At 37.4% G+C, this 25,183-nt stretch overlaps 2 protein-coding genes across 2 annotated transcripts; both read left to right on the top strand.

The window, feature by feature from the left end:
* Window positions 1-8,618: 8,618 nt before the first annotated feature.
* Window positions 8,619-10,403, top strand: LOC123896261. Its single transcript, XM_045946673.1, has one exon. It carries the CDS (start codon window positions 8,871-8,873, stop codon window positions 10,401-10,403), a length of 1,533 nt encoding a protein of 510 aa, XP_045802629.1. The 5' UTR covers window positions 8,619-8,870.
* A 6,399-nt stretch (window positions 10,404-16,802) lies between these two features.
* LOC123896262 lies at window positions 16,803-24,488 on the top strand. Its single transcript, XM_045946674.1, has 4 exons — window positions 16,803-17,294; window positions 20,680-20,825; window positions 20,927-21,167; window positions 21,261-24,488. Exons 1-4 carry the CDS (start codon window positions 16,803-16,805, stop codon window positions 24,486-24,488), a joined length of 4,107 nt encoding a protein of 1,368 aa, XP_045802630.1.
* The last annotated feature ends 695 nt before the right edge of the window (window positions 24,489-25,183 follow it).

A 25,183-nucleotide genomic window follows, 5' to 3' on the forward strand; every position in this document is an offset into this window, starting at 1 on the left:
TAAATTTAGATGAACTCATAGGATCACTTCAGACCTATGAAATTGGCCTAAACAGGAGAAATGAAAAGAAAGATAAGAATCTAGCCTTTGCTTCAAAAAGTGCTGCTGATGATTTACAAGTTGAATCTGAAAGTGAAGAAAGCTTAGCTGAATCCATGGCTATGCTTGGGAGACAATTCAACAAGTTGATGAAGAAAGTAGATCAAAGGGCCAAGCCAAATGGTCGATTCAACAGCAACAAACAGTCCAGCTCTCAGAAGAAGACAAATGAAGATGAAAGAGGAGTGAGGTGCCATGAATGTGAAGGTTTTGGCCATATCAGACCTGAATGTCCAACCTTTCTAAAAAGGCAAAAGAAAAGTCTTGTTGTTTCATGGTCTGATACAGATTCAGAGGAGGAAGAATCTGCCAAATTTGTTAATGCTTTAACAGGAGTTTGTGTATCTGACTCAGAATCATGTGATGAGGAAGTAACTTATGAGGAACTAGCTGCTACTTATAAAGATCTTCACAATAGAAGTATAGAAGTTTGCAAAGCATTGGAGAAACAAAAGAAGATCAATGGCAAACTGCAAGCTGAGAGAAATGACTTACTCATGAACATTAATAATCTCAACATTAAGGTTGAAGATCAGAGTAGTCAAATTCAACAGTTGGAAATGGAGAAGTCTAACCTCCTGTGTAAAGTTGCTGAACAAGGTGAAGAAGTGACCAAGTTAAATGCTGACTTGGATCAAGTCACAAAAGTGGCTAAGATGATGACCAAAGGTACTGATGCTTTTGAAGAAATGTTACAAAGACAAAACTACGGGAAACCTAAGCCCATTGGTTTTGAACATGAAAGAGTAAAGCAACAGATGAAGTTCAACAATGCCACTATACATACTCCAATCAACAACACGTTTGTGTCAGGAGGATTGTCGCAACATCTTATGGAACAACCTGTGCCCAGGTACTATAACTGGACATGTCATCATTGTGGAAGGAAAGGACATATTAGGCCTTTCTGCTATAGGCTGCACGGATATCCAAGGAGAGTTCATCAAGAATTCTACACTCCTGTCTTTCCTAATGTTACAACAAGACAGGAATGGAGAGAAAAGAAGAAGATCACAGGTCTAATAGCTCATACATCCTTGAGAGCTTCTTCAAGAGAAACATGGTACTTTGATAGTGGTTGTTCTAGACACATGACAGGTGTTGAACACTATCTTGAAGACTTGAAGTCATATGCTACCAGTTTTGTTACCTTTGGAGATGGAGCCAAAGGAGAGATCAAGGGAGTTGGTAAACTTGCAAACTATGGCCTACCAAAGCTAGATAATGTGCTGCTTGTAAAAGGGCTTAAAGCTAATCTAATCAGCATAAGCCAACTTTGTGATCAAGGCATGAAAGTTAACTTCACAAAAGCTGAATGCCTAGTTACAAACGAGCAAGGAGAGCTGTTGATGAAAGGAGTAAGGTCAAGAGACAACTGCTATCTCTGGATTCCTAAAGAAGAAGATGTATCAACATGTCTTATTAGTAAAGAAGATGAGGTAAAATTGTGGCACCAAAAACTTGGCCACCTGCATCTCAAAGGCATGAAGAAGGCAATAGCTAAAGAGGCAATCAGAGGTCTTCCAAAACTCAAAATTGAGGAAGGAAGTATATGTGGAGAATGTCAAATAGGGAAGCAGACAAAGATGTCGCATCCAAAGTTGCAACATCTTACCACAACAAGGGTTCTAGAGTTACTGCACATAGACCTGATGGGGCCAATGCAAGTGGAGAGCCTTGGAGGAAAAAGGTACGCGTTTGTCATGGTAGATGATTTTTCAAGGTTCACATGGATTGAATTTCTAAAAGACAAATCTGAAAGTTTTGATGCTTTCAAAGAACTTTGTCTTCAACTCCAAAGAGAAAAAAACTCTGCTATTGTTAGGATACGAAGTGATCATGGTAAAGAGTTTGAGAATGCAAGCTTTCTTGAATTCTGCATCTCTGAAGGAATCAAGCATGAATTCTCAGCTCCAATCACACCTCAACAAAATGGTGTTGTTGAGAGGAAAAACAGGACAATACAAGAGTCAGCCAGAGTGATGTTGCATGCAAAACATCTTCCATATCAATTCTGGGCTGAGGCTATGCATACTGCTTGTTATATTCACAATCGTGTCACACTCAGAACTGGAACTTCTACTACACTATATGAACTGTGGAAAGGCAGAAAACCAACTGTCAAACACTTTCATGTGTTTGGAAGTAAGTGCTATATCCTATCTGATAGAGAGCACAGGAGAAAAATGGATCCTAAAAGTGAAGAAGGATTGTTTCTTGGGTACTCAACAAACAGCATGGCTTACAGAGTTTACAACCAGAGAACTAAGGTGATAGTAGAATCTATCAATGTTGTGATAGATGATTTGACATCTGCTAAAACATCTGATACTGAAGATGATGTTGCCAAATACAAATATGATCTGGGCTTGCTCCAAGATGCTATATCTCATTCATTTCATACAATGTGATTGTTCTTGTTAAAGAGATATTGATACTTATGGACTTATGGTGTCATTGTTGGATGTTTGAAAGAAGTGAGAAACTGTAACAAACATGTGTTGTCTTTTATTGAAGCATGTGTTGATTTTTAACTTGCTAACAAGAAGGTGTGAGATTCTTGAAGTGAACCATTGTGATGGAGAGAAGATCAAATGCTAGTTAGGAATTATGTATTTCATTGTTTCCAAAAAATACACACAATTGATCACTTTAAGAGTCTATTATCTATTTGTTAGCAAGTTAACTCAACGCATTTTAGAAAATGAAAATAAAAAATATTTTCACAAAGTAATTGGGACCTTAGAGCTCATATACTTTATTTTCAAATTTTCATATTCTGTTTTCAATAAAATACGCTTCGTATGTATAGTCAGAGAAATGCTATCCAAAATGGAGATTAGTGATGCAAGAAGTAATAACATACTTTATAGCGTTTTCATCATTTCCAAATATGATACTTCTTGACTGTGTATATCATCTCACTAAGTCACTTTGTATACTATCTTCTTTATTATGTATGCACTAGCATGTGTATATTATTGAAAACAGAAAATGAAAAATTGAAAACAAAGTAAGCGGGCCCTTACATTGCTGGTGCTCCAGTCAAATACTTTTTTCCAATGTCGTTTAATTTATTCTATTCTAATTTTATTTGAAGCATTGTTATGCATTTTATTTTTTTTAATCGAGAAACATTTGTAGTAACTCAGTAGTATTGTAATTTAATTGTAACCTCTGTCCTCATGCACAATTCATTTTGGTTTACTCACTTTGGTGATAGTCTTAGCACACAAGATGAATTTCTTTTGCTTTCCTAAATAATAGAAGCATGCAAGAAGGGATGTGTTTAGGTATGGGTGGGAGTGGGACCAGGTTGTACAGAAATAGCATTTCCTTTCGTGTGCAAAAATTATTTTGATACAAATAATTAGGCTATATTTGCTGCAGAAAGAAGTTGAAGCATGTGGTTGAGCTTGTGGTTATGTTTTTGAACTGCATCTAAATATAATGTTTTCAACCATTCAATTAGAGAAACATTCAAAAAGTCCTAGCCTATGAAGTAGAGGTTGATGACTGGCCCGTCTGGCTAAAATAGGATTTAGGTATCAAAATTCCCAACTCTGAATTAAGTATTTCATATAATTGTCCCGTGATCGCCTGATAGCAGGGATAAACATACTTCAACAACCTACCCATCACTGTGATTTTTAATTTTAAGAACCCATGTTCTGTTAGAAGTTTTTGTTCTCAAATGGTGTTAACTTCCACTTTGAAAAACTAAATTTTGACGGTCCCATTGATTCTGATTCCTGACAATGGATAATATTTAACTTAATGAATCTACTTCATGTGTCTCTTGTCTGTTTCTATTTCAACTAATATTTCCGTTTCCTTTGCAAGAATTACGGGGGGAACAATGGTTATGTTGCTCCTTCATACGAGGAGGAGGAGGAAGAATCGTCGTCGTCTGGGAACAAAATAAAGATGAAGCTAAAAGAATTACACAAGAGGTATTTTGAAACTACTACATTGTCAAATATGTGTGCATGCGCACATACATGTTCTTGAATTTTATCAATCATAGAGCTGACACATGTTATGTTCTGTCCCATTCAAATCTGTTTACCAAACTTTTACCTCAATGATGTTGCCACTGCTAATTTCACTTCACTTATTTATTGCAGTGCTGCATCTTTTACGGCATTAGATAGAAACTATCTTACCCCATTCTTTACAAGCCAAAATGGAGAGGAGGATGAAGAAGGCAAGTTTGACTATTAAAATTATGTCATTTTATCATGGGTACAGTATTGGTGTTTGGGCTTATTTTTTCATTTAAATTGGTCTATCTTGAGTATATATTTTTTCAATAATTACAGAAAAAATTGTTACATTAGGTTTCCTTCTTATACAACAAGCTTTATATAATGTCATTCTCAAACATATGAACCACCCAATTTTGGAATCAAATAGTTCAAGGGTCTCGTCTCATTAAAAATTTGAAATAGTTTTTTTTTGGCCATTTCTCTTGTTTTCAAGTATTCACGAGCATGACCTTGTAGGGCGTACACTTAAAAATCTGTAGTTTTCCTTCATCTGTGACTTCTGGAAGTCTTGTTTTGAGGCTTTTGAACCCAAAACTTCTTAAAATACATACATGTACGTCTACCTTATTACTTGTCCATCGTTGTTTGCAATTTTAATGGATTATATATAGTTGTATTCTGCTAATTATTTTCCATTTATGGTCTCTTGAGCATTAGTCGTGAGTTTTTCTCGTTTTTTATTTGACTTTGTGTTGCTGAATTAATTTTGTTTTGACATCATATATGACCACAATTTGTTTTTCTTCTCAATAGCCGAGCCTCTTAATTCTTCGAGATCTTCTTTTACTTCTTCAAGATCAGGATTTCACGGCCAGAGCCCTTATTCATCGTGATTCTTTCAAATGACAACGGTCTCAAAATCTCCTCTGTACATATCTGCCATGCAATTTATAGAATAGGAATTGGCATAATACAGGAATCAAATTTATCTCCCTCACTCCAAGTTGTACGACTGAGAGATCTCAAGTCTTATTAGGTTGGACATGGACATCTCTGCAAAATTGGCTTTTCATGCAAGTCGATGATTGTATGCCCCTGCCATGTAAGATGGAGAGGTTCACAATTTGGAACTGACCACACATTTATTTTTATGTTTAAGTTCTTACAGGTTTTCTCACCTAGGTATAGTTCTAGTAAATTATGAAAATTTTAGTTTACTTCATTGTGACAATGAATACAGTTATGTAGTATGGATGAGTTTTCTTTATGCATTATATTAAGTTAATTGAGGACCGGAAGTAGTTTGGTACATTCACACATTACTTGATAGTGAATACAGGATATTTTCATGGTGTTCCTTGCTACTTTCAGGTTGGTCTTTTATAGTGTATTTGGATAAATTAATTTCAAGTAATTTTTATTTTGTAAAATTGGTTATTGTTTTGTAAGGGATCTGTGTTAGCAAAATCAAAAGACAGTTGGAATCATATGACCCTGTTTGATTAGAGAGCTTCTGTTCTGGTTCTTAAAACTGCTCCAGTTCGGATTGATCAATTCGGATTAGAAAAAATGGAACACTTATTTTACTTGGTTAGTTAAAGTATTGTCATCCACGTTGAGAACCATTGCATGTTGTCATCATTCTGCCAACAGACTTCAAGAGTTGGCCGAACTAAGCGGCGGAAACAATGTTTTGAATGCTCGTTGTGAGATATGCAGTTGAGCAAAAACAGCTGAAACAGTAGTCGACACCATCGATTATAGCACCAAAGATTCCACATTATATAGGGTTTACACTCTCAATCTCACTAACGAACGTTTATAAAGGGTTTACACTCTCAATCTCACTAATGAACATTTATAATATATCTCCTATACTACTCAAAGACACATCAGGAAATCCATATCCAAGCCACTTTGCAACAACTAGAGACAATACCATGAAGCATCGTTACTGTAATTTAATGGTGTATCGCCACACGTGTATATAATTTAAAGGCAAATGCTAACATGTGCCCCAAGGGCACATTTTAAGGTGCATTTAATGAACTAATATCCCACTTAATTTATTTCAAAAATAGCAATAATCAACTTTATTAATTAAAAGATATAGTTCACTATATTTATTACCTATTTAAAAGAATTGAAAATGCAAAATATGATATACTGCCAAATTTGATTTATGATCACGCGGATGGTAATACGACCATAATTATATGCATCCAATTTTTTCTTGGTTTGTTAACAATCGGGCTTATAGTACTCCAGGTAATACTTGATTTATGCTAACTTGTGTTTTTTGTTTTTTTTTTCGGTGAACAAAATCGAGTATTATAGTATTATGTTGTAATGGTAACAATTGTTAGTACTATTTTAACTTTTGAATTGCTAATATATTTTAGAATTTTATAATACTTACTATAATTTGTTTTCACTTAAAAAGAAAAGTTTTGTAGTAAAAAAATTTGACCAAGCGCGTGATCACACATCAAGTATTTGGCAAGTAATTTTTTTTTTTTAATTAGGCAAGTATTATATTTTGTCTATGCAATTTTCTTAAAAGGGTAATAAATATAGTGAACCATGTCTTTTAATTAATAAAATCGATTATTTCTATTTTTGAAATAAATTAAATGAGATATTAGTTAATTAAATGCACCTTAAAATGTGCCCTTAGGGCACATGTTAGCAGAACCCTAATTTAAATCCTATGAAAATTTAAATACAAATGAGTATAATATTAGTAAAAAATACTATTATTTTTTGAGAAAAAATATATGTATTGTTGCTGTAAATTAATGTCAAATAAGAATAGAGTATGTGGTATTAATTAATTGTTTTTAAAAGATGGTTAATTTATATCAGTGTAAAGTTATTTTACACATCCGTCCAATAATATATCAACACATCATGTATGGTGTTTAAAAACACATGATGTGTCATATTTATTAAATGATGTAGCAATACATCATTAAATGCATGTGTAAAAAAAAATTACACTGACAGTGCATACAAATAAAACTCTACAAAATATGCCTACATGGCAAGACAGTAAGTTTCTATTTGATGATGGTGTAAAATTATTTTATATTGTCAAGTGCATGTTAATTTGTCATTAAACTCCTTTGTTCTCAATTATAACTTCAAATCTACAATATCGTGCAAACACAAACAAAGGAAACACTCAACTCATAAATTCCCCATTTCTTTCCTTGAATTCTTCTTTCACTCTTTTTTTTTTTTACGAGAAAATGCTTATAGCATATCATTGATTAATATGTGGTCTATACAATCTGAAATGTTTACCAGAATCTAGACACTAGCTAAAAATGTGGTCACTTAAGCGAGCAACCTGATTTATTTTGACTCTCTTGTGTTTTTATTTAAACTACTTGATATAATTTTATTGAACAATTTGACATAGTACTCATGCAAAACAATTCCATTCTTTTGACCAACAAGCAAGTAACCATCAATGCAGTTATGAGAGATGGTCAATTATTATTATCATGTATAGTAAAATAAGATACCTATAAAATACCATTTCTACCCATTCTCCTTTCTTGACAACTCATTTAACTAGGGATAAATTTTGTCATTTCATATCAAAATTTTGGCTTTTAATATCAAATTTATTAAAATAATATTATAATTATTTTTTGACAAGAATATTATTATAATTATTATACCCTATTTATTACACATTGCTTTTATATTTTATACGAGACATATATTTTTACTCATATATTAATATAGTTTTATCTATTTTTTGATAATTTCTACGAGACCTATATTTATACTCACATATTAATACGATGACATAATTTTATTTCATTTTATTTTTGTGACTTCTATGGGAGATGCATGTTTTTATTCATATTAATAAAGTTGTCTATTTTTTTATGATTTTTACGAGGCTTATATTTATAGTCATAGTACATTTATAAAGTATTGGTGTAAAAAATACTATGTGAAAGATTTTGAAATAGATACCCAAATTTCGTCTTTAATTAGTCTCTATAAATGTTTTTAGCAAATTTCAATCCTCCAAATAATTTTCGCACAACTTTTGGTCTATGCTTTTAAGTCAACTCATGTGTATCTAAAATATAGTGGGGAGATAAGAAAAACATTATCAAGTATTGTTCAAATGAGATATCAAACATTGAGAGTTTTATTTTTAATTTGAAAATTTAAGTGTTACGAATATTAATTAAAGAAAAGAAAAGAAAAATATATTATTAATTTTAAATTAAAAAATTAATTTTGAATATTAGATGAATCACACAATTGATTTTATTTAATGATCATGAACTAAATATGACCAGATTTATGCATTTCAATCACAAAGAACACCACCAACTGCATACACGATACCCGCCAATATATCATGTAATTAATACACATTTCTTTCATTTTTTTATGTACTGAAACTAAATGACTCTTGGAGTCATGCATTTCATGTGAGAATAAATATTATATATGATTGAAATACAAAGTGATTTCAATCATATAGTTTGTGCGCCGCACCATAAGAAAGATAGCTCTGCTAGGGTTTTGAAACTTTAGTTTCTTCTTCTTCCTCAAGGCCTGCTTCTTCATCGGTTGCCGAGTCAACCGAGAGTTTAAAGTCCTAATACGGTCCTCCGGTAACGGAGGGCCTAGTTTGGTTAGGGACCGGTGTTGACAAAGTGATCGTTTGATGAAGTCTTGGGCTGCTGAGGAGAGTTTACTGATCTGCCCTATATTGAGTGTTTTCCTGTGTCTGCGTTTTTAATTATTATGTCTGATATACCGACTCCTATGGACGCATTTGTTTTCAATGCTGCTCTGCCGCCGCCCCAAAAGCCACCGGAGGGAGGGCGGCAGCCTCACCAACCGAAAAAGATGTCCTTCAGGGACATTCTGACTGAAGGTCAAGAGAAAATCCAAGCTAAAGAGAAAGTAGATTTGATCGCAAACGGATTGATGAAAGTCACCTTAGAGGAAGGAAATCGTCTGTTACCAAAGGTAACAATGGATGAGAAACTTTTTCAAGAATTGTGCAATCCCTGGAAGGAGGCTCTCGTTGTCAAACTATTGGGAAAGAACGTGGGATTTAATATGATGAAAGATCGGCTGCAAAAGCTATGGAGACTCACTGGGGGATTCGAAATCATGAATGTAGACAATGGTTTCTATATGGTGAAGTGTGAACTGCTTGCAGATCGAGAGAAAATTATGTCGGCTGGCCCATGGATGTTGTTTGATCATTATCTGGCTGTAGCAAGATGGACTCCTGATTTTGCCTCTCCACATGCGAAAGTGGAAAAGACTTTGGTTTGGATTCGATTCCCGGGACTTAATCTTTTGTACTACGATGAAAGTGTTTTACTGGGATTGGCTTTGGTGGTTGGCACACCGATTAAGGTGGACACTAACACGCTTAAGGTGGAACGTGGCCGCTTTGCTAGAGTTTGCGTGGAGATCGACCTAACTCTACCGGTGGTTGGAAAGGTTAATGTTAATGGACATTGGTATAATGTCCAATATGAAGGCCTGCATATTATTTGTGGAGGTTGTGGCTGCTATGGTCATCATACCCGCAATTGTGAAAAAACTCTTGTTAAAAAAGTGTCGGCGTCGGAAAAAACAGTGCAACCTGGTGGCAGACCGGAGAAGGCAACGGTGGTTACAGAACCAATTAAGGAAATCATTGAAGGAAAATCAGTTATCGATGTAGAAAAGGCAACTGAATCTGAAATATTAAAAGAGGTGCATGGGGAGTGGCTAGTTGTGCAACGTAAAAAGAGGAACAAAAAAGTAAACAATAGTCAATCCTCATCATTACCTAATAATGAGCAACAACAATCTTTGAATAAAAAAGGAAAAGAGTTTGTTTCCTCCTTTAAAGGATCACATGTCAACCATCAAGATGGGGTGGGGACCAGCCATATAAACAACAAAAAAAGAAGATTTGATAAGAGTGAAATTAATGGGGAGACACGCCACCTAAGCTTGAAGGCGGGCCCACGTGAGAAGAATGAAGCAAGCTCCCTTGCTAGGCATCACGTGAATACCATGCATGAAAACATGGTTGGGCCTAACTTCAAAACAAGCCCAAATCCTCATGCTTCAATAGACTTTACTCTTTGCACCCCCGATGGAAAAAATAACAAACGCGATCAGAAGGGCAGCAAAGACCCGCCAGAAAATAAAGGCAACATAACCTTTAAATTTGATGCTACAGTTCGACCCATTAACGTGGAAGAAAGTGGTTCCCAAGTTGAGGAACGTGTTCCGGAGTCTCCCATAGATTGGGAGCCTTGTAAGTAAGTTGCTCTTGTAACTCTTCTTTGTCTCCAATTTTGTCAATGATGATAGGATTCAAAGAAGTTACTCTGCTGTCCTGGAATATTTGGGGGGCAGCAAATAAGAAAGCAAAAAGACATTTGATGGATTTAATTAGGAAACATTCACCCACCTTCCTAATTATTATGGAGACTCACACTAGTTTTCAGAAGACTAAACAGTTTTGGAATAGAGCTGCTTATGTAGATGTGCACTGTGTGGATGCTCGCGGTCATGCTGGGGGAATTTGGATACTTAAGCAAAATGGGAGCAACATTGCTGCCAATGTGTTGGATATTTGAATTGGCTTAATTTTGCTAAAACAAATACTAACAAGATGTTGGAAAACATGTTACAACATCCTTTTTATTCAAGGAAATCTCGCGCATTTATGAGAGCATCTGCTATATATGGAAATCCACTTAAAGAGCACGCTCAATGGAGATTTGATCTGATCAGGAGTTTTAAGGATAAGACAGACTTAATGGTACAACGGTATGATCACAATTATCCTATAAAGTCCTTAAACACTTTTGGAAAGTTTATATACATTCTTGATAAAGATCAAAAGAGAATCAGATCACCTTTTATGAGCTACAAGGAGCGTCCTATGAGTAATGAAGAAAGAGGAGCGTGCTAGATCATTATATATACGAAGATCAAGTTCAAGACTAAGCATCTCATTGAAAAATATTAGTTACACATATTGAGTCTTTGTTGAGTCTTTGTTGAGTGTTTTATTATTTGATTGTAATTCTTGCTTGTGGATTCTATAACACGAGTTAAGAAGTAAGTTTATTATTTTAAGGTTACTCCTAAGCTTTGAAGTACGGAGTTTACCGTGTGTGATTCATTTGAAGCTTTTAAGCAAAAGTGAAGTGTTGTCTTGACAAGTTGTCGCCACATCATTCCTAACATTGTATAATCAACACAGGTTGTGTTGTGTGAGTGGAAGTGAGATGGGATCTCATGTCTAGGAGTTCCTAGGCAGAAGTTGCATGAGTAGTGTCGAGGTTATAAGGCGTAAACCAGGGGTTTGCTGGAGGTCTTAGTTTAAGGCGTAAATCCTAGGGTTTGCTGGAGGTCTTAGTAACTAGAGCTATTAGTGGATTTCCTTCCTGGATTGGTATCCCCCAGAGTAGGCAGTTGGCTGAACTGGGTTAACAATTACTTGTGCACCTTATTTATTTTCTGTCAGTATTTTATATGTTATATAAGATGTGCCAACAATAGAAAACAACATTATCCACAAAGTAGTTGTTGGGACATCTTAGGCAACATCATTCTAGTGATACCAGAATTTCAATTGGCATCAGAGCAGGCACCCTGTTCTGTTATTTTGGGTGAGCTCCAGGGAGAGTACTTTCTGGTACAATGGATAAAGAAGGAGGGTCAGTGTCTAAACCCCCCTTACTGACAGGTCCTGAGAACTATGATTATTGGAAATCTAAAATGGAGGCTTTCATAAAATCAATTGACAGCAGGACATGGAAGGCTGTGTTACGTGGATGGGAACCACCAATGGTTCTTGACAAAGATGGCAATAAAACGGATGTCAAGAAGCCAAATGATGAATGGACTAAAGATGAGGATGATCTGGCACTTGGCAACTCCAAAGCCTTGTATGCAATTTTTAATGGTGTGGATGCAAACATGTTCAGGCTTGTTAAGAGATGTATTACTGCTAAGCATGCCTGGGAAATTCTGAGAAAAGCTCATGAAGGAACATCAAAAGTTAAGCTATCTAAACTTCAGATGCTCAAAACCAATTTTGAGAATCTCAGAATGAAGGAGGAAGAAACCATTCATGACTTTCAGATGAATGTGCTTGACTTTGCAAATTCGTTTGATGCACTTGGAAAACCTATCTCAGATGAGGAGCTAGTAGGAAAAATACTCAGATCTTTGCCTAAAAGATTTGATATGAAGGTGACAGCTATTGAGGAGGCTCATGATCTTTCAAGTCTAAATTTAGATGAACTCATAGGATCACTTCAGACCTATGAAATTGGCCTAAACAGGAGAAATGAAAAGAAAGATAAGAATCTAGCCTTTGCTTCAAAAAGTGCTGCTGATGATTTACAAGTTGAATCTGAAAGTGAAGAAAGCTTAGCTGAATCCATGGCTATGCTTGGGAGACAATTCAACAAGTTGATGAAGAAAGTAGATCAAAGGGCCAAGCCAAATGGTCGATTCAACAGCAACAAACAGTCCAGCTCTCAGAAGAAGACAAACGAAGATGAAAGAGGAGTGAGGTGCCATGAATGTGAAGGTTTTGGCCATATCAGACCTGAATGTCCAACCTTTCTAAAAAGGCAAAAGAAAAGTCTTGTTGTTTCATGGTCTGATACAGATTCAGAGGAGGAAGAATCTGCCAAATTTGTTAATGCTTTAACAGGAGTTTGTGTATCTGACTCAGAATCATGTGATGAGGAAGTAACTTATGAGGAACTAGCTGCTACTTATAAAGATCTTCACAATAGAAGTATAGAAGTTTGCAAAGCATTGGAGAAACAAAAGAAGATCAATGGCAAACTGCAAGCTGAGAGAAATGACTTACTCATGAACATTAATAATCTCAACATTAAGGTTGAAGATCAGAGTAGTCAAATTCAACAGTTGGAAATGGAGAAGTCTAACCTCCTGTGTAAAGTTGCTGAACAAGGTGAAGAAGTGACCAAGTTAAATGCTGACTTGGATCAAGTCACAAAAGTGGCTAAGATGATGACCAAAGGTACTGATGCTTTTGAAGAAATGTTACAAAGACAAAACTACGGGAAACCTAAGCCCATTGGTTTTGAACATGAAAGAGTAAAGCAACAGATGAAGTTCAACAATGCCACTATACATACTCCAATCAACAACACGTTTGTGTCAGGAGGATTGTCGCAACATCTTATGGAACAACCTGTGCCCAGGTACTATAACTGGACATGTCATCATTGTGGAAGGAAAGGACATATTAGGCCTTTCTGCTATAGGCTGCACGGATATCCAAGGAGAGTTCATCAAGAATTCTACACTCCTGTCTTTCCTAATGTTACAACAAGACAGGAATGGAGAGAAAAGAAGAAGATCACAGGTCTAATAGCTCATACATCCTTGAGAGCTTCTTCAAGAGAAACATGGTACTTTGATAGTGGTTGTTCTAGACACATGACAGGTGTTGAACACTATCTTGAAGACTTGAAGTCATATGCTACCAGTTTTGTTACCTTTGGAGATGGAGCCAAAGGAGAGATCAAGGGAGTTGGTAAACTTGCAAACTATGGCCTACCAAAGCTAGATAATGTGCTGCTTGTAAAAGGGCTTAAAGCTAATCTAATCAGCATAAGCCAACTTTGTGATCAAGGCATGAAAGTTAACTTCACAAAAGCTGAATGCCTAGTTACAAACGAGCAAGGAGAGCTGTTGATGAAAGGAGTAAGGTCAAGAGACAACTGCTATCTCTGGATTCCTAAAGAAGAAGATGTATCAACATGTCTTATTAGTAAAGAAGATGAGGTAAAATTGTGGCACCAAAAACTTGGCCACCTGCATCTCAAAGGCATGAAGAAGGCAATAGCTAAAGAGGCAATCAGAGGTCTTCCAAAACTCAAAATTGAGGAAGGAAGTATATGTGGAGAATGTCAAATAGGGAAGCAGACAAAGATGTCGCATCCAAAGTTGCAACATCTTACCACAACAAGGGTTCTAGAGTTACTGCACATAGACCTGATGGGGCCAATGCAAGTGGAGAGCCTTGGAGGAAAAAGGTACGCGTTTGTCATGGTAGATGATTTTTCAAGGTTCACATGGATTGAATTTCTAAAAGACAAATCTGAAAGTTTTGATGCTTTCAAAGAACTTTGTCTTCAACTCCAAAGAGAAAAAAACTCTGCTATTGTTAGGATACGAAGTGATCATGGTAAAGAGTTTGAGAATGCAAGCTTTCTTGAATTCTGCATCTCTGAAGGAATCAAGCATGAATTCTCAGCTCCAATCACACCTCAACAAAATGGTGTTGTTGAGAGGAAAAACAGGACAATACAAGAGTCAGCCAGAGTGATGTTGCATGCAAAACATCTTCCATATCAATTCTGGGCTGAGGCTATGCATACTGCTTGTTATATTCACAATCGTGTCACACTCAGAACTGGAACTTCTACTACACTATATGAACTGTGGAAAGGCAGAAAACCAACTGTCAAACACTTTCATGTGTTTGGAAGTAAGTGCTATATCCTATCTGATAGAGAGCACAGGAGAAAAATGGATCCTAAAAGTGAAGAAGGATTGTTTCTTGGGTACTCAACAAACAGCAGGGCTTACAGAGTTTACAACCAGAGAACTAAGGTGATAGTAGAATCTATCAATGTTGTGATAGATGATTTGACATCTGCTAAAACATCTGATACTGAAGATGATGTTGCAACAACTTTGCCAACATCTGAAGAAGCTGTAGCAGAAAAAGAATCAGATTCAGATGATGAATCAACCATTTCTACATCTCGTCCAGTAAGTAAAGTTCCTTCAATAAGAATCCAGAAGAACCATCCCAAGGATCTCATCATAGGAAATCCTAAACAAGGAATTGCTACAAGAAGGAATAATGAAGTGGTTACTAATTCATGTTTTGTTTCAAAAGTTGAGCCTAAAAATGTAAAAGAGGCTCTCACTGATGAGTTTTGGATAGAAGCCATGCAAGATGAATTGACTCAGTTTAGAAGAAGTGATGTGTGGGATCTTGTTCCTAGACCCAATGGTGTTAATGTCATAGGCACAAAATGGGTGTTCAAGAACAAGTCAGATGAAAATGGTGTTGTAACAAGAAACAAGGCAAGGTTAGTGGCTCAAGGGTACACTCAGGTTGAAGGACTTGATTTTGATGAAACATTTGCGCCAGTTGCAAGACTGGAATCTATTAGACTACTTCTTGGTATAGCATGCATCTTCAAATTTAAGCTGTACCAAATGGATGTCAAGAGTGCCTTTCTTAATGGGTACCTACATGAAGAAGTTTATGTGGAGCAGCCTAAAGGTTTTGTAGATCCTGCTAATCCTGATCATGTGTACAAGCTGAAGAAGGCCCTTTATGGACTGAAACAGGCTCCAAGGGCCTGGTATGAAAGGCTGACAAATTTTCTTGTTAGTCAAGGATACAGAAAAGGAGGCCATGACAAAACCTTGTTTGTTAAAGAACAAGAAGAAAAGCTGATGATTGCCCAAATATATGTTGATGACATAGTATTTGGTGGAATGTCTGAAAAGATGGTGCAACATTTTGTACAACAAATGCAATCAGAGTTTGAAATGAGTTTGGTAGGTGAGCTGACATATTTCCTTGGTCTGCAAGTTAAACAAATGGAAGACACCATATTTGTTTCTCAAAGCAAGTATGCGAAGAACATGGTCAAAAAGTTTGGAATGGACACTGCAGCACACAAGAGAACTCCAGCTGCTACTCATCTGAAGCTAACCAAAGATGAGAATGGCATTGATGTTGACCAAAGTCTGTACAGGAGCATGATTGGCAGTCTCTTGTATCTCACAGCTAGTAGACCAGACATCACCTTTGCTGTTGGTGTTTGTGCAAGATACCAAGCCAAGCCAAAGATGAGCCATCTTGTGCAAGTCAAAAGGATTCTGAAGTATATAAAGGGCACCAGTGATTATGGGATTCTGTATTCCCAGACCAAGAACTCAACTTTGATAGGGTATTGTGATGCAGATTGGGCTGGAAGTGCTGATGATAGAAAGAGCACTTCAGGAGGATGCTTCTTTTTGGGTGATAATTTAATCTCATGGTTCAGCAAGAAGCAGAATTGTGTGTCTCTGTCTACTGCAGAGGCTGAATACATAGCTGCAGGAAGCAGTTGTTCCCAGCTGATGTGGATGAAACAGATGCTGAAAGAGTATAATGTCGACCAAGATGTCATGACATTATATTGTGACAACTTGAGTGCAATCAATATATCAAAGAATCCAGTTCAACACTCAAGAACCAAACATATAGACATCAGGCATCATTTCATCAGAGACCTTGTTGAAGAAAATTGCGTGGAGCTTAAGCATATTGGTACAAGTGAACAGCTAGCTGATATTTTTACAAAGGCGCTTGATGCTAATCAATTTGAATTTTTAAGGGGCAAATTGGGAATTTGCCTGCATGAAGAAGCATAGCAGTTACTGCAGTTGTGGCGTGCAAAAGGAAACCGTTTTCTCTCCCATCAATCAATGCACGCTAATTTAGGGAAATCATTACAAACTTCCCTTAAATACATCATCACACGCATTCAATTGTTTTTCTTCCAAATTCTAACCTTTGTCTGCAAACCCTATTCTCTCACTTTGCTCATCAAACTCCATCTATCCATCTTCTCAACCTTCAAAAATTATCAAAACATGTCTGAATCTTCACAAACCACTAAAACCGGACGGTCTACTCGATCAAAGACAAAAATCGATCCCTCAAAGATTATCAAGGACGCGGTCCCCGTTACAGTTGTTCATGCATCCAAACCCAAAGCTCAATCCAATGACGCTGAGAAGCAAGGAAAAGGAAAAACTGTTGTGAAGAAGGGAACTTCTGAGGTAGGCGATGATATCTCTCTTTCTACTGCTAAAATTGCTAAATCTAGTAAAGGAAGTTCTAAAAGAAAGAGAACAGACTACAAGTCTAAGTTTGCTCTGTCTATGTCTGATTTGGTTTTTGATTCGAATGTTAACACATCTGAGAAAGCAACTGAAGTAAACCCCAAAACTGTGTCTGATGTTGTTGAAATAATCGTGTCAACCGGTGATAACCCTAGTCTAGAAAAATTGGGGTCTGAAGCTGAAAAGAGAGATCTTAATTCTATGCCTGTTGAAACTGAGAAGGAAGACACTCCTACAGAGGTTGAAACGGAAACTGCTAATGAATCACCAACAATTGCTGAGATGATGGCTGAAAAATCAACCCCTGTTGTTACTGAAGAGGTTGTCATGCAAGATGTTGAGACATCCTTGAATGAGAATGAAGATGCTGGAACTACTGAGGAAGAACCTGTGAAGGAAACTGTTGCTGAAAAGGATGTTGAGCCAACTGCCACAACATCTGAGTCCACAGATGAGGAAACTGGAACTGCTGATGAGGATACCTCTGATAATGAAGGGGACACTCAATCTGAAGAAAGTAACCAGTCCATCCCTACAGATGAGCAAGAGGTTGAAGCTGACAAGCCTGCAGAAGCTGAGAAAGAGAAAGATGTTGTTGATGTTGATGATTATGTCACCACCAAGACTGCTGAAAAATCAACTGGTGGTATAACAAAGAGATTGAGAAGCTGTACAGGGAAGGCTGTGGCCACTGCAACCAAGACTCCTACACCAAGAGTCAAAACAAAAGGTGTTGGACCAGTCAAAGGTTGGAGCAAAGTTCTCTCTCCTCCCAGCAAGAAGAAGGAAACCCTGAAGAGAAAGAAGGAGTCATCTAGTGACTCAGACTATGATGTTGCTGAAGATGTTGCTAACATCTCATCTGCCAATCCTAAGAAAGCTACTGTGAAGAAGGTTCCTCAAGGTATTGAAGAAGCCCCCTGTGATAACATCTCCTTCCATCGTGCTGCCTTTGCACTGAGATGGGACTACATTTACCAAAGGAGATTGACTGTTGAAAGGGAACTGACCAAAGATGCTCTCAAATGTCAAGACATCTTTGACTACATCAAAGAAGCTGGTCTGATGAAGACAGTCTGTGATTTCAGTCCCTGTTATGAGCTGCATGTGAAAGAGTTTCTGGTGAACATCCCTGAAGAATGTGATAACCCACTGAGCAAGGACTACCATAAAGTTTTTGTCAGAGGTAAATGTATCAATTTTTCTCCTGTTGTGATTAATAATTACTTAGGAAGATCTATAGAACCTAAGGCTGAATTAGAAGTTGTTAATGATGTTGTGAGTGCTGAGATAACTGGTGGTAAGGTTAAGGTCTGGCCTACAAAGAAGCTGATACCCACGAGTAAATTGAATGTCAAATATGCCATCCTCAATAGGATAGGGTCAACAAATTGGGTGCCAACCAAGCATGCAACCAATGTTGCTACCAATCTGGGTAGATTTATATATGCTGTAGGAACCAAGTTTGACTATGACTATGGAACCTTTATCTTTGATCAAACCATTAAGCATATTAGATCAACAGCTGTGAAAATGCCAATAGCATTTCCTTCTTTGCTGTGTGGAATTATCTTGGCCCAATATCCAGACATTAAGGTTGTGACTGACACTCCCAAGAAAAGGGAATCTGGTTTTACTTTTCATCATAAGCTCTTTGGTAATCACAATGTTACTGATCATGTTGGGACATCTGCTGCTGGAGCTGGTGTTATGACCAAAAAGGAGATTATTGCTGGTTTAAAGGTTCAATGTCAGGACATTGATAAACAGCAGGCTGAGCTTGAGGAAAGGAAGAAAGTGTTCTTAAAGATGATTGAAGGATTGGAAGCTGATGAAATACTTGTCAAAGCTAGTGCAAATGTGGCTGCTACAGGTGATCAAAACAATGCAGATGAGGATGAAGGATATGCTACTGCTACAGATGAGGATGAAGCCTCTGACAGTAGTGATGATGAATGATTTTTTAATCTGTTTAATATTTTACTGAACTTTGTTATTTGTTTTGTGGGTGTTTGTGCCCTGGATTTTAGCACCTTCTGAGTGCATGGTCTGTACTTTAAATTCTGCACTTTGGATACTTAACTTTCCTGTTTTGGCACATTTTGTGGCTAAAAAGGGGGAGTAGTACTTTGATTTGTTTGTTTCTGCTACATGTTGTTGTGTCTTTTGTTATGACATGTTTTTAAGTAGCAGTAAGCAAGTATTCAGGGGGAGTAAAATTTTGTTTACCCTGAGATGATGCACAAGCTGATAAAGTCAGGGGGAGTTTGCTGCTGAATGGATGCTGCCCTGATTGGACGAACATGTGCTAGAAGATGTGCTCCCATATGTCACAACAACTTTGATGACATATGACATATGATATATGTTTTGCTCTGATACCACGTTTTTATTTTGCTCGAGGCTAATTAATGATAACTCCGCTGCTGCTGCCTCTGATGCATATATTTTTCACCTATGTGAAAATTTTGTTTAAATGATGCTCTAACATCCCTTCTTTTGTGTGATCATGGTGATTTGAAGGATTGCGCTTTTTAATCTCTCAAGGGTAATGGCCTGAAGTTGTTTTAGCCAAAAATTGCCAAAGGGGGAGATTGTTGGATATTTGAATTGGCTTAATTTTGCTAAAACAAATACTAACAAGATGTTGGAAAACATGTTACAACATCCTTTTTATTCAAGGAAATCTCGCGCATTTATGAGAGCATCTGCTATATATGGAAATCCACTTAAAGAGCACGCTCAATGGAGATTTGATCTGATCAGGAGTTTTAAGGATAAGACAGACTTAATGGTACAACGGTATGATCACAATTATCCTATAAAGTCCTTAAACACTTTTGGAAAGTTTATATACATTCTTGATAAAGATCAAAAGAGAATCAGATCACCTTTTATGAGCTACAAGGAGCGTCCTATGAGTAATGAAGAAAGAGGAGCGTGCTAGATCATTATATATACGAAGATCAAGTTCAAGACTAAGCATCTCATTGAAAAATATTAGTTACACATATTGAGTCTTTGTTGAGTCTTTGTTGAGTGTTTTATTATTTGATTGTAATTCTTGCTTGTGGATTCTATAACACGAGTTAAGAAGTAAGTTTATTATTTTAAGGTTACTCCTAAGCTTTGAAGTACGGAGTTTACCGTGTGTGATTCATTTGAAGCTTTTAAGCAAAAGTGAAGTGTTGTCTTGACAAGTTGTCGCCACATCATTCCTAACATTGTATAATCAACACAGGTTGTGTTGTGTGAGTGGAAGTGAGATGGGATCTCATGTCTAGGAGTTCCTAGGCAGAAGTTGCATGAGTAGTGTCGAGGTTATAAGGCGTAAACCAGGGGTTTGCTGGAGGTCTTAGTTTAAGGCGTAAATCCTAGGGTTTGCTGGAGGTCTTAGTAACTAGAGCTATTAGTGGATTTCCTTCCTGGATTGGTATCCCCCAGAGTAGGCAGTTGGCTGAACTGGGTTAACAATTACTTGTGCACCTTATTTATTTTCTGTCAGTATTTTATATGTTATATAAGATGTGCCAACAATAGAAAACAACATTATCCACAAAGTAGTTGTTGGGACATCTTAGGCAACATCATTCTAGTGATACCAGAATTTCACAATGTGTTTGAGGTATACATGGATACTATCACTATTAAATTATCCTTGGGGAACGATTCTGGGTACTTAACTGGCATTTACGCTAGTCCTGTGTATACCTCGAGATTAGATTTATGGAACCACCTTATTGGTCTCAAGAGAGATGTTGATGGCCCATGGTTACTGATGGGAGATTTTAATGACATTATCCACCCAAGCGAGCAAAGAGGTGGTAATTTTTCTCAATCAAGGGCAGCAGCGTTACTGAATGTCTGGATAGTTGCAATCTTGTTGAGGTGACCTCGACTGGTGGTAACTTCACATGGAATAGACCTTGCGCTGGGAATCGTATGGTTTACCGTAAGCTGGATAGGGCCTTAGCTGATGTCCCTTGGCGCATGGCCTTTCCAGATGCTTATGTCGAAGTGCTTTGTAAATTCCATTCTGATCATAATCCTTTACTTCTTAGATGCGGTCTCCCTCTACAAGATTATGGTCCTAGACCCTTCAGATTTGAGGCAGTGTGGACTACCCACCCTAACTACTCTAATATTGTCCAGAAGGCCTGAGGAAAATCTACATCTGATATAGTTATTTGTCTTCGGCATGTTCAGGAAGATTTTATTCTTTTCAACAAGGATATTTTTGGTAATATCAGAAAGAGGAAAGAGCAAATTGAGCGCAGATTGAAAGGGATTCAAAGAGCCTTAGAACGGGTAGACTCAGCGAGACTCATTTACCTGCAGCGGGAGCTCCAACATGATTATGATGTGAATCTAGGTCAGGAAGAAATTCATTGGTATCAGAAAGCTAGAGAGGATTGGATCAAGCTAGGCGATCGGAATACAAAATACTTTCATACCAGAACTATTATTCGAAGGAAGAGAAACAAAATCCACGGCCTCCATCTACCAGGCGGTATTTGGTGCACTGATGATACGACTCTCCGGGAAGAAGCTCATAAGCACTTTAAGAACCTTTTTTGCACTCAAAACCCGTATGACCATAATGATTTGAATGATTTACCCGAGGCTCCTATCCTCAATGATGAAGCATGTCAATCTCTTACTCAGCAGGTTACTAGGGAAGAAGTCACTCAAGCTTTGAACCAAATGCATCCTTTCAAGGCCCCCGGTCCCGATGGCTTCCAGGGTATCTTCTTTAAGCAGTATTGGCATATAGTTGGAGATGATGTTGTTCACCTCATTGCAACTGCCTTTGAAACCGGAAGGTTCCCACCTACCCTTTCAGAGACACTTATTGCCTTAATTCCCAAGGTTGACTGCCCAAAGAACTTTAAGGAGTTTCGACCCATCAGTCTCTGCAACACTATTTACAAGCTTATCACGAAGATTATGGTTAATAGATTGCGACCTTTCCTCAATCAGATAGTTGGTCCTTTTCAAAGTAGCTTCCTGCCTGGCAAAGGGACAACCGATAATGCAATCATTCTCCAAGAAGCAATCCATTCTATGAGGAAATCCAAAAGGAAGAAGGGTGATATGGTTTTCAAAATCGACCTTGAGAAAGCCTACGATAATGTTAGCTGGGATTTCCTTCAATTCTGCTTACAAAGAAGTGGTTTCCCTCCCATAACGACCAAGCTGATTATGTTTTGTGTCTCTAGTTCCTCGTTGGCTATTCTATGGAATGGTCGTCGCCTCCCGAGTTTTACTCCTACCAGAGGATTAAGGCAAGGTGACCCGCTATCACCTTACCTCTTTGTAGTGTGCATGGAATGTTTATCACAGGCTATAATAAAAGTAGTTGGTGATGGCTATTGGAAACCAGTGAGACTTTCCAAGAATGGTCCCCCTCTATCTCACTTATTCTTTGCTGATGATGTCCTCCTTTTCTCCAAGGCCACAAACTCTCAAGCTCTAAAGATTGCTACTATTCTGACTCGTTTTGCTAACTGCTCAGGATTAAAAGTCAATGTAACTAAGTCGAAGGTATTTTTCTCTCCCTCCACCCCGCAGGGAAAAATAAACACCATTGTGACCAACACAAGCATAAATCGAACTCATTCGCTGGAAAAATATCTTGGTTTCCCCATGATGCATGGCCGCTTACAGAGAAGGGACTTTGAGTTTTTAGAAGAAAAAATTAGCCAAAAACTTGCTAGCTGGCAACACAACTTGCTGAATAAGGCAGGTCGCATGACTTTGGTTAAATCAGTGTTGAACTCTATTCCAAACTACTACATGCAGGTGGCTTGGCTGCCTCAGTCTACCTGTGACTCTATTGATAGAATGGCACGTAACTTCTTATGGAAAGGAACATCCAACAAGGGCATCCATTTGGTTGGCTGGGACAAGATAACTAAACCTAAGAAGTTAGGTGGACTCGGAATTAGGAAAGCTAGAGAGGCTAATACTTCTCTCCTGGGCAAGTTGGTTTGGAGTATGCACCAGAATTGTGACACGCTTTGGGTCCAGGTTTTGAGACACAAGTATTTGAATGATGACATGTTTCTTACTATTACTAAAAAATCTGGCTCTATTACTTGGAATGCTATCATGAAGGCTCTCTTGGCCCTCAAGGATGGTTTTCAATATCGTTTGGGCGATGGCAACTCTTCCTTTTGGTATACGAATTGGTCGGGCATTGGCAATCTAGCGAACCAAGTTATGTATGTAGACATCCACGACTTGCAAATGAGAGTTCGAGATGTTTATATTGATGGTAAATGGAACTTTAACTTGCTCTACACGACAATTCCAGTGGACGTCATGGACCACCTAAAATTGCTTCCTGTTTGCTTGAATTCTCAAGTTGTTGATCGTTATACTTGGAAAGGGAACCTAAATGGGCTTTATACTGCTAAGGACGGTTATTCCTGGCTTAACCGTTCTGCTTTTACTGACAATGCCACAAATGATATCACCAGGAATTGGGTTTGGCACATCCCAGCACCGGAGAAGATAAAGTTCCTTATTTGGACAGCTCTCCATAATGCCCTTCCAACTAAAACTATGCTTTCCCATCGAGGTTTGCTTCAGGTTAACTTGTGTCCTAGATGCAACATTGAGGAAGAGACAACCTTACACTGTTTAAGAAATTGTGAGTTCATAAAGTGTTTATGGAAAGCTATCGGTTTTGTGGACCAGACATTCTTCCAGGGTGATAATTTGTATGGATGGCTGCGCAATGGCATAGATGGTCCCTCTAGTTTTCTGTTTCTAGCTGCAGTGTGGTGGATTTGGCGCGCGAGGAATCTCCTGTGTATGGAAAATGAAGTAACCTCTTACTTTACTCTCAGGACGAACACCGAGAACCTGACTCAACTGCTAAGAACGTGTTTTCTTAAACCTAACATAAGTCCAACCACTACAATGGTTCGCTGGAATGCACATGGTGGTATCGGGATGATTCTGAATGTTGATGGGAGTAGCATCGGCAATCCAGGTATCTCTGGCTTCGGAGGTTTGATTCGGAACTCTGACGGGGCGTGGGTGCACGGTTTTGCTGGAAATATAGGCTTTTCGAATATCCTTCACGCGGAATTATTGGCAGTGTACCATGGTTTAGTTTTGGCGTGGGAGCTGGACATTAAGGATTTGTGGTGCTATTCTGACTCCAAAATCGTGATTAAGCTATTATCTAATCATGTAAATGAGTGGCACCACTATGCAGCGATTATCTATAACATTAAGGATCTTCTCACTAGAAACTGGAGGGTTAGGTTGTTGCATACTCTTCGGGAGGGGAACACTTGTGCAGATTTCTTGGCCAAGTTTGGAGCTCGCAACCCTGAAGCTTATTCTCCTATGGCTGTTCCGCCGGATGGAATGAGTCTTCTCCTACTAGCTGATGCTAGTGGGACTATTTTTTCTAGATAATTTTCCTTTTATCTTTTCCTTTTTTCTTCATCTTGTACCAAAAAAAAAAAAGAAATACAAAGTGATGGTAATTTTTAACCCTATTAATTTTTTTTTTTTGACGAAAACCTTATTATATATCTAATATATATATCAAATAATTTATTGTATTTAAATAATTGCATGAAATTTTATAATGTTCTGTTATTTTATTGAATAAACCTTATTATATTTTATTGTGTTAGTTTAATTGCATCCAATGATGTGTTGTCACATCATTTAATGAATGTGACATGTCATGTGTTTTTAAACATAGAAAAATGCTATTTCTCACAACAAAAGAAATCCCGAACTCTTCCCGAATGATGTGTCAACTGTCAAGCTAATACTGGTGTATTTGGTTTCTTTCTCCATCCTTTCCCTATGTGACTATTCTACTCTCATCTCCAACGTGTTGGTATATTTGTCGTGGTTCTTCTACCTTCGTCGTCTCCATTTTCCATTGCGAATTGAATTGAATTGAGATTTTCTCTATAAATTGAATCAATTTGCGGTTATTTGTCGGCTATTTTGTCGATTGTCAATATTTCTTTCATCTTGTTAAGAAAATAAATACTGCGTTTAAGTTCCAGAAGAGTTACCTAATTAAAAAAAAAAGTTCTAGAAATTAGTAATTACCGTGGACAAGATATTAAGTGATTTAACAATGTTTTTAA

The sequence above is a fragment of the Trifolium pratense genome, linkage group LG7 (genome assembly GCF_020283565.1).
Source record: "Trifolium pratense cultivar HEN17-A07 linkage group LG7, ARS_RC_1.1, whole genome shotgun sequence".
Classification (NCBI taxonomy): domain Eukaryota; kingdom Viridiplantae; phylum Streptophyta; class Magnoliopsida; order Fabales; family Fabaceae; genus Trifolium; species Trifolium pratense.